The sequence below is a fragment of the Lemur catta genome, chromosome 6 (assembly GCF_020740605.2).
Source record: "Lemur catta isolate mLemCat1 chromosome 6, mLemCat1.pri, whole genome shotgun sequence".
Classification (NCBI taxonomy): Eukaryota; Metazoa; Chordata; class Mammalia; order Primates; family Lemuridae; genus Lemur; species Lemur catta.
In genome coordinates, this window is record NC_059133.1 from 41,458,669 (window position 1) to 41,475,898 (window position 17,230).

At 39.3% G+C, this 17,230-nt stretch overlaps 1 protein-coding gene across 1 annotated transcript in view; it reads right to left on the minus strand.

The window, feature by feature from the left end:
• TRHDE (thyrotropin releasing hormone degrading enzyme) overlaps window positions 1–16,382 on the minus strand; it is a 363,340-nt gene extending 346,958 nt beyond the window's left edge. The window contains exons 1-2 of the mRNA XM_045555234.1: window positions 15,469–16,382; window positions 1,672–1,945 (exon numbers count right to left, since the gene is read on the minus strand). Of these exons, the coding sequence (XP_045411190.1) occupies window positions 1,672–1,945; window positions 15,469–16,382 (1,188 nt within the window). The remainder of the gene's footprint in view (window positions 1–1,671; window positions 1,946–15,468) is intronic.
• Window positions 16,383–17,230: the final 848 nt, after the last annotated feature.

The window sequence follows — 17,230 nt, forward strand, 5'->3', positions numbered from 1 at the left end:
ATCATCATCCTTTGAAGATGCAGAAGGAAATGAGATGTCTTCGTGTTCCTTTTCTGTGTTTGGTCCAATGAGTACAGCCTTGAAATGCCCATAGAAGACATCAACAAACATCAGAGGAATTCAACATATCAAATGATTATAAGTCCAAAAGAGTAAAATGCCTACTAGCCTTTTATAGTCCACATTTAGGACATTATTTTCGTGATTATACACATGAATTCACTATATGCAATTCTTCAATAATGGCATTAGTTTTGTATGCTGGCAGATGTTATTTTTTAAACAAGTTCCACAATGATTTAAATTAAAAGTAACAGTGAGGAAAAATTTTTTTAGCCAAAACTATTTTTCAAAATTTAGGTTATTACAGAGCTATGAACTTCCTATAGATTAAAAATAGATTTCTATTTACCTACTTTATTATGTTCAAGCAACATTGAATACAATAGCCATTGAGTGGGGAGAATCACAACCTGAATTCTCTTATAGACTCACAAGTGAAATGATGAAACAAATTTCCTAGGGCACAAGAGGAAAAGCTCAAAATCTGGGATCAAATCAACAGAGGTTTGACTTATGGCTCAACCATTAGCTTAATTTTTGACCCTGGGCAAGTTACTTAATTTCTTTAAACCTCAATTTACTTTACTAATTTGGAAAAAGCAGAATCATAATACCTTATCTTAAGGTTAATATGAAAATTAAAATAAATGCACATATATCATGTAAGCCATTGAGATGAGGAACAAATTGTTAATGCAACAGGGCACAGCCTAGCCTAATGCAATGCAGTCACATGTAAAAAAAAAATGCCTAGAAAATCATGCTGTCACAATTGATGGTGATCAAAGAGAATCCAATTGATTCTTGTAGTAAATTTAATGCAGACAGTACTGCCTCTATCTCACCTTTTCTAAGAATACAAAACCAAATAAAAATAAGCTGCAGAATTATATCTATAATAAAAAAATCCTTTATGGAATTTTAAAGCATTGTATGTATTATAAGTGTGCATGCATGTGTGTGTGTGTGTGTGTGTGTGCATATATATATATATATATATATCCTAATAATTGTGTGTAACATGCATGGAAATAGCAAACACCAAATTCAGGACAGTGGTGATCTCTAAGGTAGGGGGCAAGGCAATGAGATCAGGGAAGGTTACACAGAGGGCTTCAACTCTATCCAATAGGTTTTACTTTTTTTAACAACAAAATTAGACTGAAGGAAAGATGGTAAAATATTTAGTTGTATAGATCTGGCTAGTGGCTTACTGTATTATTCTTCATCACATTTTCTGTACATTTGAAATACTTCACAATACAAAGAAGCAGGCTTCCCAGTCACACAAATACAAACAGGCAATTTCCCCAAACAGACCACAGCTATTCTAGAGACACCCAGGAGTGGGGGTATAGACGAGAAGGGGCAGGGATGATGGGAGAGGGGGATGTAGCTGGTTAAAGGAATAAGAGGGCTAGGTATAGAAGAGAGGTTCCTCTCTGGAGTTTTGAAACCAGTAAAATACCTTGTCCCCCAAGAATTAAGGAAAGAATTCAGCTATATAGGGTGTGAAAAGGTTAGAAATGATTCATTATTAACCTAGAAATCAGGTTACTTTATAGAGTGTTCATTATCCAAAAACATCATTAAGCTGAAAATACTTACTACAACCCCACTCTTGGTGGTAGTTTCTCTGTATGTGAAGTTGCAAATTGCCCAGGCTAAATAATATGTGGACATGAGAGGGGTCTGTGAAAAGTGATCCGTAACCCATCCATCTTCCTCAAACACAGAAGTTTCCACTGGCATATTAGATAAAGATAAATAGGTTGCTTGATGCTTGATGCTGATTTTGAAAGTAGCCTTGTAGATTGGCTCATCAAAACAAGGAAATGCCTTTCTGGCATGTGTAGGCGAAAACTGAGTAACACCAAGGAATCTGGAAAAAAGAAAATGACATTCTCAATTACATTTATAGCTTGAGTTAAGTTACGGCCACATTACATGCTTCTGCTGATAAAATAATATATTTTGCCAAATTGCAATATGCTTTTCTTCTGAACCAAACTTAAGCACATGAATAGCACAAAAGCACAATTCATATATAATATACCTCCCCAACAATAAAAGTTCTTCAGGGAAGTTTTTGTCTCAATTAAAATAAATTCTCTAAATGCAGAGCAGTGCTTGTTAGATGAAACATTACACTCTATAGAAAAACAACTCATTGGCATCACGTTGGCAAAAACTTGAAAATTATGATTCTCCTTGTTGGTGTGCTTCCCTTTCTTCCGTAAAGCTGTACAACATGTAAAGGCAATGAAGCCAAAATTCAAAAGTTGTCCTCAGATATATGTAGAACATAGACCATCACTTGGAAAATATCTGTGCCCTCAAATTTCAAGGCATAGCCTGGCCTTGTTAAGAAAAAGGAATTTGAAACCTGATAAATCTTGGTCTGAATTCTGGCTCTACAACTTTCTTAGCCATGTCATCTTGGACAATTACTAAACTTTCCCAAAGTATAGTCATTCACTCTGAAAAAGGAAATAATCAAGTCTAACTCAAGAAGTATTGTAAGGCTTAGAGGAATAAAAGGATTTGAAGCACCCGTCACTGTCAACAGCATGGAGTAGTCAGGAAATGGCAGTTGCTGATTCTCAATATTTCAACCTTTCTGGAGCACAGGAACATAAGTATATACTGAGCAATCTAAAGGCCAATGGTTTTTACTACTCATAATATATATGTCTTTTATATTAATACATGGTAATATAATAAATATATAATAAACATGTCAGTATGCATGTACATATATGCATATTGCACTCAAGCTTTCAAATCAAGCTGTATCTTATTAAAATTCTAACTAGAAGCAACCTCTACATTCTTTGATGGATTATGATGACAAATGAAGACACTCAAATTAAGTACTTTAAGAAAGACACTCTTCTAAATAAGAAAACATTCATGAGAAATAAGTTAATGAAACTTTTTTAATAATACTAGCTACAAAACTTGACATAAGGCAAGTCAGTATCGGACCCTTCGTAGAACATCACTAAGTTCTGAAGCAACTTTTAAAAGGCTCTTTCTCCCATAAGCAGTTCTCCCACCACCCCTCTCTCCATACATATATATGTGTGTGTATGTATATGTGTGTCTGTGTGTATATATACACACACATATATATGTGTATGTGTGTGTGTATATATATATGGGCTGTCTGGAAAGTATCCAGCCATTAACTGTTCTTGTTATATTAGCAATGGCTAGATACTTTCCAGACAGCCCTTGTATATATGTTAATCTAACATGGCACATGTTCCTTCTGAGCCTGAACTTGTCCTCAGCCTTATTCTCAGCACAGCATTTCAGGTTGCTACTACCAATGAATACAGGTTGACATGCATATGGAATCTCTTGGCTATACCTGGCTCAAACCATGACATGTAAATGTTTACACTATTTGAAAATTATGAAACTTACATTTACATTGAAGGCCTACTTTTTATTTATTTATTTTTTATTTCAGAATATTATGGGGGTACAAATGTTTAGGTTACATATATTGCCTTTGCTTCGCCCAAGTCAGGGCTTCAAGTGTGCCCATCCCCCAGACGGTGCATACCACCGCCATTAGGTGTGAATATACCCATCCCCCTCTCTCCCCTCCCACCTGCCCAACACCTGATGAATGTTACTACTAAATGTGCACATAAATGTTGATCAGTTAATACCAATTTGACAGTGAGTACATATGGTGCTTGTTTTTCCATTCCTGTGATACTTGACTTAGTAGAATGGGCTCCAACTCTATCCAGGATAATACAAGAGGTAATAGTTCACCATTGGTTTTTGTGGCTGAGTAGTACTCCATGGTATACACATACCATGAAGACCTACTTTTTAAAGCTTAGTTTTGAAATGGAAAAAAATAAGACGTTTTAAAGATTAATTGTAAAATTACTCTCACAGAGAGGGTTTTTGAGAGTTACCTTGAAAACAGTACCAGACTGCTACACACCAGGCTTGGTTAAGTCACTTAACTGCCTGAGCCTGTTTTTTTCATTAGTAGAAGGAAAATAATAATGTTTTCTAGGATTTCCTTACAAAACTGTCAAAATGGTAAAATGAGATAATATATGAGAAAGAAGTTTCAACTATAAATCATCATACAAATATAAGGTTAAAGTTGGAAGCAATATTAAAAACAAATTGTCCTGCTCTTGCAACTCCTAAAACAAAAAAATAGATCTGGTAGGGTTAAGTGATTTGTCTGAGGTTACACAGACAATTAGCAAAAAGCTAGGTCTAGAACTCACATTTAATGAATTATATTTCAAAACAGTAAAATTAATTTTTAGCCATAATTTGTAAATGATGTCTTAACTCAACTATAGGTAACAAAGATTTTCTTATCCAAATTTGCCAGCAAATATCATGGTAATCTTTTTTCTTACTATTTTCTGCTTATAGTGATACAACTTCTGCTTAATAAGATGTCAGTACCTTTTAGTTAAAATGCACCCATTTACAATTTTGTCTTCCTGTGCTTTTATCTTACATAATGCTCATGAATCTTATCTTTCAACTTACTAATTAAAATATCCACTGAGATTAATATTTCTTTACTGAGGCTATTTAAAAGATAGCCATGGGATTTTATATATAAGGAAAATAATTTCCTTTTAACTTTAAAGAATTTGAGAACTCCAATTCCAATCATTGAATGAATAAATATTATCTGCTATGTGTGAGCCTTACACTGTACAGGTTGAGAATCTCTTATCCAAAATTCTTGGAACAACAAGTACTTCAGATTTCAATTTTTTTTATTTTGGAATATTTGCATTATATACTTACATATTGAGCATCCATAATCTGAAAGTCCAAAATCTAAAATGCTCCAATGAGCATCATGTTGGCACTTACAAAGTTTTAGATTTTGGAACATTTTGGATTTCAGATTCTCAAATTAGGGATACTCAACCTGTATTAGATATCTAGTAGGATTTTTTTAAAAGACATAACCATTTTGTCCTTAAGGTCTTTGCAATCTAACTAAAATATACACATATATTTTTCTGTGAAATATATATGTTATATATTTTTCATAGAGAATGGAAAGGCAACTGATTATATCAGGGAATAAGTTCTACAAAAGTTCCACAGAGAGGTTATAATTAGAATATATTAGTCTTTAAGTAAAAACCAAAGATGTCTTTGACATTAAGTAATTAATGGGTAGAAATTTATTAGATGTAGAAGATGTAAATATCTCTGAGCTAATGAGAAATTAATAAAATAAATATTTTTGCAGAGACAAAATATCATGCAGTTTCTTTTTGCCTTACGTAGTATATGTTAGGGAAGGTGGCATTATATCACTGATCTTCAGTGTTGAAAAGAACTATAAAGATCACCTAGTGACTTTCTCTGTAATTAATATTGTTAATGAATTCATACACACAGTATATATCTATGCACAGAGGGCCGCCATATATTCTGATAACGTCTAAATGAGGAAATACCAATTTCACAGTCTGGCACCTGAGGATGATTGCAATTGAATTTCAATTCAGTATTTAGAAAATCAAAAGAAGTCCCTTGGTAAAGAAAAGCAGTTGAATTAGATTACATTTAAGGTCTTTTCCAAGCTTGAGATCCTAAAACTGAACAAAAAATAGAAATAAAATATTTCCCAAATTTAATAAGTTCTTTTAAAAGGTTAAATTATACTAGTGCGAAATACTTTTTTTACTACAAGTTCTTTAAATGTATTTGCTTCTCTTAATTATTTGTTTTTGAGTGTTCAATACTGGAGAGAAAAAGATAAATATAAATGCTTCCTTCCTGCAAAAAGTTTCCACACTAATAAAATAAATTAAACATATACCTGAACAGGCATTCTACAAAAAGCCATGACAAAGAGGGAAAATATACGAGGAAATCACATTCTCCTAAAGCAGGATTTCTCAACCTTGGCACCACTGACCTTTTAAGGTGGGCAATTATTTGTTGTAGGGGGCTGTCCTTTGCATTGTAGGATCTTTAGCAGTATCCCTGGTCCCTACCACTAGGTGCCAGTAGAATTCCCTCTCCCCAGTTGAGATGATCAAAAATGCTCCCACACATCTCCATTGCAGGTGGCCCTGGTGGGCAAAATTGCTTCAGTTGAGAACCACCGGTCCAAAGACTCAAAAAAGGCTTTATGGTGAAGGAGGAATCAAAGAATTGGAGGATGGAGAAATGAGAGAGTTGACTATGGTTGCACAGAAATAAGCCTTCAAAAAAGCTTTGACACACATACTAAGTTAGTTCTCTGTCTGCTGTCTTGGACATTCTGGTTATATCAGAGCTCAATATTGCACGTTCATCTCTAACACCTCTCTCACCCTTGATACTCTTCTTTCTAACAAAGAGAGCCAGTTACAGGTCAGTGCCTTCAATAGGCAACAGTGTCTGCAAAATTTCAAAAATATAATTTTGTCTTCACTGCATATATTTTATGGTTGCCCTCAACTGGTGAAAGTGAGACTTCTTTTCTGCTTACTGTCATTAAAAACATCGAACGTGCCTATAGAAAGGGTGATTTAGAGAAGAAAATAAAGAGTTTGGAGTGAATTTGAGGTGAGTTTGAGGTGGTAGTAGGACACCAGGTATAAGAAATACAAAAAAAAAATTAAAACAGAACACATTTTAACATATAGTATGGATATGAAATATATATATGTAAATACAGCAAAAAGTAAAACAAAACACCAGGAGGCAAAGGTAATGGAGAAAAGCATTTTGTTGTCTTTCTCCTGCTTTCTTAAACAAAATCATTTTTATCTTTTAATGAATCTCTCTATTACCATAAAAAATTCCACTTCCAGAAGTGACATTCTGAAGTGTCAGTCCAAGAATGTCACTTTAGCATAACTAGAAAAAAAATGTTAATAATATACATGTATTTTAATTCTCTCCTATCTAAAATAAATTACTTGATTTTCTTAACAACTTGTCTATTTGACATTTGGGTTGAGCTAAGAAGGAAGGCTTACAGCTCTGTGTTGCCTCTGAAGGATATAGAGAATTGATTTCTTCTTATTTCTGCGGAAGTTCACCTGGCAAGCTACTTGTGTCAAGTCATTATGATAACATTCAGCAGAAGTAATGCATTAATGTTGGTTGATATTGCCAACAAATTACAGTATGTGATACAAAACAATTTCTGCTCCATTATTTTCGGTTTGCTTTTCATAAAGGTAAGATATGCAGAGGAAATGAACATTTGCATAACACTGTTAGTTTCAGATTGATTCATGACTTTTCACTGTGGAATCCACCAAAACCAAGAGAACCTCACAAATGGCATGAAGGATTTGAGAGGTTTCCGTTTTGGCCACATCTATGCATACCACGTGTACAACACAGTGAAAAATGATCTTTGAACTTACTTCCATAGCAATTGCAATTTATCTAGTATTGCAATAGTTTAAGATTGATAATGAAAACTCCCAAGATCGAAAGAAAAGTTCCAGTGGACCATCTAATTACTATTCAACTGATTGCAGTAAACGGACTGTTACAAGGTCATGGAAGTTACACATGTCCCACTTAAAGTTAAGGTTGTTAATCAAAATGCAAATTGTTACTCGATGACAAAATGTTTTAAGCCAAAATGGGTCGTTGTTTAGACTGTGTGTTTTTATGCACTTCAATGAGTCATTAAACCTCTGCTATTTCAGAAAAGAAGTGCTCCTGCTGAATATTCAATACGATAAGCAAGCGTGTAGTCTATTTTTTTTAAATAACCATTGGAGTAAACTAAAAACATAATGCAATAATGCCAGCAATATGTATGTAGGAAGTGGTGCATATGTGAATAATTGTGTTATAAAAACAGAGCATAATATTCATAATTGTTTTCCCATTTATGTACTAAATACTCTTACCAAAAATGAGTACTGATTACCTCATCATCATTGATGAAGAGTATGATGAATGCACTAAAATTACTTTCCCAGGTCATAATATTAGGTTTTCATAAAAATAAATAAAATTGGTGTCTGAGATTCCTTTTTTTTTTTTCTTGAAAAGAGGCAAAGCATTATGCAAGTATTATAAAATACTGCTACAGTCAAATTCACATAAAGTCTTGGAAATAACATCTAACGGCTCATATGCCTTTTCCTTGGTACTTAGGGTTTTTCTACTTGCTGTACTTGCACCCTCCTGACCCTTCAGTCACTGGTTCCTGCTATTCTCACTGCTAGTAGAGAGCAGTGCTGTAATCAGAGAGTTGTGTGTTTCTTTTGTTTCCCTCAGTCTTTTTGCTCCCTCATCCTTCTCCATCTCACAGGATCTGATTCAAACTTAAGGTTTCTCTGGCTGTGAAATACCACAGACCTTCTTTTCTCTCTCTTCTTCCTGGTAACAGTGTTCTGCTTCTTCCTGCCCCCTTTCCTCCCCCACTTCCCGGTCTTTTAAACTCTGCTTAGGGGACAAAACAAATGGCAGCCAAAGGAATATTCACAGTGAGCATTTATCCACTGTTTCCCAGCAAGGAGAAACCCTAAAGCAAGAATATCAGTCCTACATGACCTTGTAGTAGCCCAAATGGTAGATATCTAGCCATGGAATGATACAGTAATATTTAATGCCCACAGAAGTGCTTACCAATTGTTAGACACTGTTCTGAGTACTTTATTACTCAAGTAATCCTCACAACAACCCTATACAACAGAATATCATTATCTCCACTTTCCGGATGAGGACACTTAGTCTCACTCATTAGAATGACTAAAATAGGAAATCTGATTTCAGTAAAAACAGAAAAATTAGGAAATCTGACCAAAGTCATAATGCTAAAAAGTGGCAGAATCTGGTTGCAGAGTCCCTGCTTAGGAGGAGGAGAATGAACACATTAAATACACACACACTTTTCTATCCAGCAATGCAACCAAAATAGACTGGAACCCATTCTTAAAAGAGATAAAAAAATAACCAAAAATGGTAATTTTAAAACCTTTTTCTTTGTCCATCCATTTTTTTTTTTTTGAGTTGCGCGCTCATGAGAAAAGATCTGAACAATTAAACTAAAACTTCATTCTACAAGTAAACATAGATGTCCACTGGGAGGAATCAATTCACCCCATCCCAGCATAACTGGGACCAGAGCTCCTTAAATGTCAGGCTTAGGCGGCATTCGGGGGATTGGAGGCAGGGAGAGCAGGAAGGGTGAGCCTGGGCCCTTTACCCCAATCCAGCCCCACATAACCTTGTCAATTTTATTCCACCCTCACAGCCCCACCACTACCATATAACTGTGCCTATTTGTGAATCAATTCAGATTGTTCAGGAAACTGGGAAGAGCAGGGAGTGAGTTATCTTTCACCTCTGGATTTTCCTAAATTTTGTCTAGTAAAATTCTATCTGTGGCAAAGAGCATCCAATCTGTCGTGGTAGAAAGTAAGATGGCAAGAAACTTTAAAACACTCTGGGGGAACCTGACCACTATCGTAAATCTTGGGGGAAGTAAACAACATGAACAGAATTAAGAATTATCATCATCATCATCATCATCGCTGAGTGTGGGACAATGAGCATGGGAGTGAAGGGGGAATGGCTTTCCTTACAGACTATAAAACATTTATGTTTTAAAGGTAAATTATTTCTTCCTCATTGTTTTTGTATCACTCTTTGAAATCACGCTTAAAGAGGTGAGTCCTATTCTTGTAATCATATGGACCAAAATGTCACCATCTTCAAACAAACCTAAATCATTGCCCTGTCTTGTTTTCTCAAGCCTGTCCACATCCACAGTGGCAAAAAATGAGTTTGAGCAAACAAACATGTTGTGCAAACCAAACAAATACAGGGAAATCCAGTAGCAGGTCCATCTTTGTTTGAAAGAGATTCAGAGCAGATAAGCTCTGTTTGGAGTTGCATTAAATAAATAAAAACACAGGCAAACTGCACAGGCAACAAGCACAAAAAAAATAAATGGGATTACATCAAACTGAAAAGTTTGGGCACAGCAAAGGAAAAAATCAACAGAGTGAAGAGACAACCCACAGAGAAGACAATATTTGCAAACTATACACCTGATAAGAAGTTAATATATAAAGAACTCAACTCAATAGCAAGAAAACAATCTGACTAAAAAATTGGCAACAGATCTGAAGAGACATTTTTCAAAAGAAGATGTACAAATGGCTGAAAGGTATATTAAAAATGCTCAACATCACTAACCATCAGGGAAATGCAAATCAAAGCCACAATAAGATATTATCTCACTCGTTAGGATGGCTATTATCAAAAAGACAAAAGATAACAACTGTTAGGATAGGAAGGGAAAAAAAAAACCCTTGCACACTGTTGGTGGGAATGTAAATTAGTACAGTCATTATGGGAAACAGTATGGAGGTTCCTCAAAAAAATTAAAAATATAACTACCATATGATCCGGCAATCTCATACTGGATATATATCCAAAGGAAAGGAAATAAGTTTGTCGAAGAAATGTCTCCACTCCCATGTTTACTGCTGCACTATTTATAATAGGCAATATGTGGATCAACCTAAGAGTCTATCAATGAATAAATGGATAAAGAAAATGCAAGTATACATAATGGAATACTATTCAGCCACAAAAAAATAAGGAAATCCTGTCATTTGCAACAACATGGATAAACCTAGAAGACTTTATATTAAGTAAAATAAACCAGGCACAAAACGACAAATACCACATGATCTCACTCATATGTGGAATCTAAAAAAGTTGATCTCATTGAACTAGAGAATAGTATGATGGTCATCAGAAGCTGGGGTAGTTAGAGGAAAAAGAGATTTGAAGAGTTGTTGGTCAAAGGATACATAATTACAATTAGATAGGAGCAAAAAAACTCAAGAGATTTATTGTACAGCAGGGTGACTATAGTTAATAATGGTACATTGTATTCTTTAAAAATGCTAAAAGAGTAAATGTTAATGTTCTCACCACAAAAATAACTATGTAAGGTAATGCTTATGTTAATTAGCTAAATGCAAAAATTTCACAATGTATACATATTATACTTCAAAGCATGATGTTGTACATGATAAATACATACAACTTTATGTCAATTTTTAAAAATAAACTTAAAAATAAATACAAACTATTTTAACTCTTTCAGAGAAATTGTATACTTTATTACTATCCAGGGTAATTAAATCACACAGCACCACAGGAAAACATGGCATGACAAACACCAATTGTATAATTTTCCTCCCTGAGTGAGTCATCATTAAATGATCACAGTTTTTTTGTTTTGTTATCTTCTAGATTTGGTTTGCTGAATTGTGACCAAAATCTAGCACTGGACCCAGTTTACCTATAGAGTTTTGTATGCCTGACAGGAAAACAATGAACTAAGTCCATTAATTATCATATAAAAGAGTCTTCACAAAAACAAATAGTTTTCAAAGATTTTTCAGTTCCCAGACTTCTATAGTGGGGCAAAAAGCCATATATGCCCACTTGCTCGTGTGAAACTATCTACTCACCAAAATGAATGGGAAAAATGAGGCTGCTTTCAACATAAAACAATGTAGTGGTTTTCTTATTGTTATTAAATATCATGATTATTAATTCATTCCTAAAAAATTACAAAGGCATCAAACCATGCAACCAAACTATTGCCAGAATTGAGCAAAATACCTACCCAGAAATGAAACCTTCTATGCCCTCTACACAATTTTTGCAAAGGGTAGTCCTAATTCTCTTTGAGAACCCCATTATTATTTTCCCACTTTACTCAGAATCATAGTTTCTCTTTAAACAATCCTTTATGGAAAAAGACCTCCTAGTTTTATTGTCTTCTGTTACTTTGGCATGTTACAGACCCAATCAAAGTGTGTCAAAGAAAAATGGTCTCGTTTTTGAAAGTGAGTAAAATGTTCATTTACCTTGGGTAAATTTCCTCTTTCAATTCAACCATCTGGATCTACATTAAGGTACCCTGCTTTGAACATGGGTGTGTTCACCATCTGGCTACCCAAAAGCAGCAATTACTTCAGGTAAATAAACATTTTACCTAATTCTAAGTAAGCATATTCTCCCATAGGAGACTATGGCATAAATATACAACCATTTTTATCTGCCTGCTGCACACCTAGTTGAGGAAAAAGTGAGTGTATGTTCTGCCAAATGGAGATAATTTACTGCTTATGTGCAAACATTTAAATTTTAAGATTATTTATTTATTTGCCATATTCAACAGGTGTTGAGTTTTCTTTCCCAGCCAAAGGACTAACCAAGAGTAGAGAATCTGCCTCAAATTGGGAAACCTTGGGCTTCAGTGGGGAGCTTGTCTTCTAACCTTTATCTGCTAAAGTATGGGAACCAGGAAAAAACAAGTCTTCCCTATAATACAAAACCAGGCTCCCTCCAACAATCAGTGAGAGCCAAAATCCTTCCAGGAGTCAAAGGTATATAGTACAGATGGAATCCAATTTTCCTGCCCTCACCAAAATTCTTTCTCTCAGATCTCTGAAGAATCAGTTGAAGAATCAGAGTGATAGGATATTATTGACTTATTGTTTTCACATAGGCTAAGAGAAGTAGGCTGAGTTGTGGTACTGCTCTTTTAAGTATTTTAAGTTGCTTAATGTGACTTCCTTTGGCAGATTAAATATTTGTTTTCATTACAGAAATTATCCTATAATTAAATTGGCAAAAATTATAACTAACTGAAAACCAAGATATTTAATCATTAATCAAATGAAAATTTAGAGTTTGCATCTGTGTCCTATTTTAAAAAGGGTTTTAAAATGCCAATTTACATTGCATTTTGGGGAAAAAATCATCACCAATAAAAGCTTAACCCTGGCTGAGTTCCTGATATTGGTCTGTTTAAAAATGTTCTAAGTGGCTACAGTAACAACAACAGAAAAGTTTAATATATGGAATGTTGATATAATTATGAAATGGTTTAATTTTTTTTTTTTTTGCTTTATCAACTACAGCAGAAACATCCAAGAAATTATAAGATTCACTGTGGTATTGCGGGCAGGGGTGGGAAGAGGAACAAGGACTTTCTCTAAAATGCTGTTTAGAAATAAAACCATCCTGAGATTTCCAGAACACTGAATCCTGCATTTATATTGGGATGCAAAGTTTAACCACGTGTGCATTAGGTTAAACTTTCAATGAAGTTATTTACATCTTTGGGGAAAACTGAAGGAGAGAGTTTGAATACAAATATGCACTAGGGGGTATATAAGAAATTTGTTATGGGTCAAACAGAAACATCTGGTCTTTTTAAGAGTCCTGTTAATTTGAAAGCACTGACCAAAACAAGCTCAATTCTGCCAAATATATTTTGGCATGGCTTAAAAAACAGAATTTGTTGCAAGTATTTATTTCACCACAGCAAGATTTATCAGGAATTATATGCAACTCCCACTATTGACATTTTGACATAATATGCTTGTTTCTAAACATAACATGCAAATTTGCCTTCTATGCCTTTCCTCATATTTGATATGATTGTGAGTTTAAAAAAATACTTTTAATCTGTATTCTTTAGAACATATTGGAGGAAGTCGTAGAAGGGAATTTAGAGTACCTACATCTGATTTTAGGAGTTAGAAAGTAAATAATTTATACATTCACTTATAGGAGGTTTTAACTATCATATAACTACTAAAGCGTTGAGTATTTTATTTATATCAGGTTACTTCATAGCTGTCTATAAATAATAAAACTTCTGTGTACTTCCATAACACATTAAAATTTTCCTAGCTTCTTATACAATAACTTTTTCTGAGAGTTTCTAAACACCATAAGCTCTGGCTGGTCTAGGGATTAGAGAACCAAAATTCAAGTACCAGCTCTCCACTGACAAGTCTGCTATCCTCAGATGCCCTGAGCCGCTCTGAGCCCCAGTTTTCTGCTATTGTGAGAATCATCTGAGAAAAGGAGGCTCTGCCTCATCACTAATCTCCAACCTGCCTCCTCTCCTAAAGTTGTTGATTTCATTTTTAAGTTTGCTTTAGTTGTTCATCTGCCCTATAGTCATTTAATTAGTCAAGGCTGTTAAAAATGCAATGCGTTGGAGCAAAGAAAAAGAATCACTTATTCATTTATTCAACAGCATATTTGAGAACTTACTACCACAGGATGCTCATGAGAGGTAGCATTTATGGTGGACACTCTATATGCCAGGCACAGGGTTAAGTGCTTTTCAATGCATTTGCTCATGGACATCTGCACCAAACTTATGAGTATAGCATTACTATTATTATTATCCCCAAATTAGAATTAAGAGCACGACCTCTGCAGCCAAACTCCCTGGGTCTAAATTCATGCTTTGTCAGCTCACTCTGTGATCTGGAACAAGTTATGTGACTTCTCTGTGCCTCCATTTGTCCACTTGTAAAATAGGGAGTGATAATAGCATCTATCCCACAGAGTTTTTGTTGGGTTGAGCTCCTAACCCATGTGCAATAAGCACTAGAGGTAGTCATTGTCAGGAATTAGCGACTTAGATTATCACCTTCCTCAAACCTTCACCGCAATTAGAGGAACAGCGGGGATTTGGACTCAGTTCTTTTGGATTACGAAGTCTGAGCTCTAAACAAGTGGTGAAAAGACCAACAGCCTCTTGAAAATTAAAAAATACGATACCGCCCAAATCTAAAACGCAAGAAAGTCACTCACTAACAAGTCATTTGAGACCAACCGCTAGCTTTCCCATCCTTCACCAAGGCAGCGACTCACGAACAAACAACTGGAATCACCCTGCGTTAGTACAGAGTTTTGGCAGAGCCTGCGAGGTCGTCTCTCGCTGGCTTTGGCCGTGGCAGTCACCAACCCCCGCTCCTACCCCCTCAGCCTGTCACTGGGCACTGCTCTTTCTTCTCTGAATCTCAACTTGCAGTTTTGGAAAACTTTATGCCCGCCCAAGCCCATTGTCTGCTGTGCGCCTGCAAAGAAACTAATAGTCAGGGGAGGTGGATATGCTGGGGGGTGCTGCCTGCCCTGCCCTGTCCCGCCCTGACATCGTAACCAGGAGGAGCTGCTGCCCCGGCCTTTGGCGCTCACGCATTTTCCCTCGATGGTAACTTGGCGAGCTTTTCATGTCACTCTGGCGTCGCTCAGATTACAAGCTACCCTTTAGAAGCAGCCCTGCGTTTTGATGGCTAAGAAACTTTGACCTGGGATGGGGGAGGTCCCAACTAGAGGAGGGGGCGGCATTCATCTTTTGGCACCTGGTGAATGAGTTTGCGGAGTTGGCAGCAGCAAGAGAGCCCAGGCATCTGGGAGACCCCGCAGGGTCTGAGGAATGGTCCTATCCCGCTTTCGCTTCCTTCTCCCACCCCTGGCTTCTCGGGTATTGGAAGCCAGCCGGGTCCCCGGGGTCGCCGGCCGCTCAGCGGTTCGAGCAGCCTGGCGGGGTGGGGCGGCGCGGGGCACCGCCTCCCTCCGTACCTTCTCTCCCCGTGGAGCACGTAGGAGCTGCGGAAGAAGCCCAGGAGCTCGTTCTCAATCAGGGCGTTGTAGATAATCTTCAGGTTGTAATTCCTCTGCGCGTCCAGAGTCCTATTCAGCACCACCACCAAGACCTGTGTTTGCGGGTAAAGGAAAAAGCCGCCCACTGGGACAGCCCCGGCCGCCCGGTCCTCGGCCACCTGCACCTTCTCCACCGCCACCCGGGAGGCGTGCAGCACGACGTAGCGGGTGGCGTTCCGGCACGCGATCTCCACGTTGACCTCCCCGGAGAAGGTGAAGTTCTCCATGAAGGCGGTGATCATCAGATTATAGTGCAGCGGTTTGAGGTGGCCCGACAGCCGCAGCTGTGTCCACGGCTGCCACTGCTCCCACTCCTCCTCCGACGGCGGCCGGGCGGACGGGGTCCCCGGGCTGGACGCCCTGCCTGCCTCGGACTGCGTGGAGTCCCCGCCCGCGTGGTGGTTGCGCCGGGCCGATCCCGGGAGGCTCGCGTTGCCGCCACGCTCGGGGAAGCCCGCGGGGCCACCGTCGGCGCCGGGCGCTGCGCTCGTTCCGCACTCGTCGAAGCGCAGGCTGAGCAGCACCGCGAGCATGGTGACCGCGAGCAGTGCCACGATGGACACGGCGAAGGCCAGCACGAGCCGTTTGTGCACCGCGATGTGGCGCTCCGTAGTCCGGGGTCGCGCTCCCACCGAGTCCGCCCACGGGTCCGAGAGCCCCCTGCCGCCGGCCCGGCGCGCGGCGTCGTCTTCCCCCATCGTGGCCGCAAAGGGTGAGCTGCTCTTCTGAGCCCCCTCCTCCTCCTCCTTCTCCTTCTTCTTCTTCCTCTTCTTTTTCTTCTTCTTCTTTTTCTTCTCCTCCTCCTGCTCCCCCCGCTCGCCGTCCAGGGCCATCACACCGCCTCCTCCTCCTCCCCCGCCCCCTCCGGCACCCCCCACGGGCGGGCCACCCGGGCCACCGCCAGAGTAGACATTAGAGAGCGCGCGCGGGCCGAGGGCGCGACGCCGGCTGGGGCCCTGGGGATGCTAGCCCGGGGTCTTTTAAGACGGGCTCTGGCCGCAGGCGACGACGGCCTCCGCTCCCCCCATCTGCCCCGCCTCTCTCTTGACACGGGCGGCCGAGGCACCGGGCGGGGAGCTCTGGGACGCGCCCAACTTGGAAAGCGCCTCGCCCGCCCCGGCGCGCGCTACTTCCCCGGCGAGCACCGGCGGTGGGGCGCACGCTGCCCCCGCCCCTGTGCGCCCGCGGCTCCGGCTCTCCCAGCGCCGCGCTCCGCCTGCCTTTCCGCGGGAGCCTTCCAACCGGTCGCCGGCTGGGGAGAAGGACAAGGAGCGTGGGGAAAGCGAGGGTGTAGGGAGGGAAGTTAGGGCTTCCGCTTTCTCCCCCGACTCCAGCGGCGGCGTTCAGTCCTCCGGGTGGGATGTGTTCGGAGCGGCAGCAGCGGCGGCAGCAGCACGGAAGGCGCCCGAGCCATACACCCTGCAGCCGGAGAGGAGAGGATGGCCAGGGAGGGGGAGACTACAGTCCCAGGGCCGCGAAGCCACGACGCGGGTCTGTCCTGGAGAAGCCTTCTCCTCCTCCACCCTGGATACTTTAGGCAACGGTGGCGGCAAACGGCGTGAGGCTGCAGACAGGACCACGAGCCTCCCCCATTCCAATATTGCTTTGCCCTCCGGGGATGACAAGTGAGGAAGAAGTGTCCGGCCGGGCCATCCCCTTCAGGTAGATGAAGCTCTGGGTT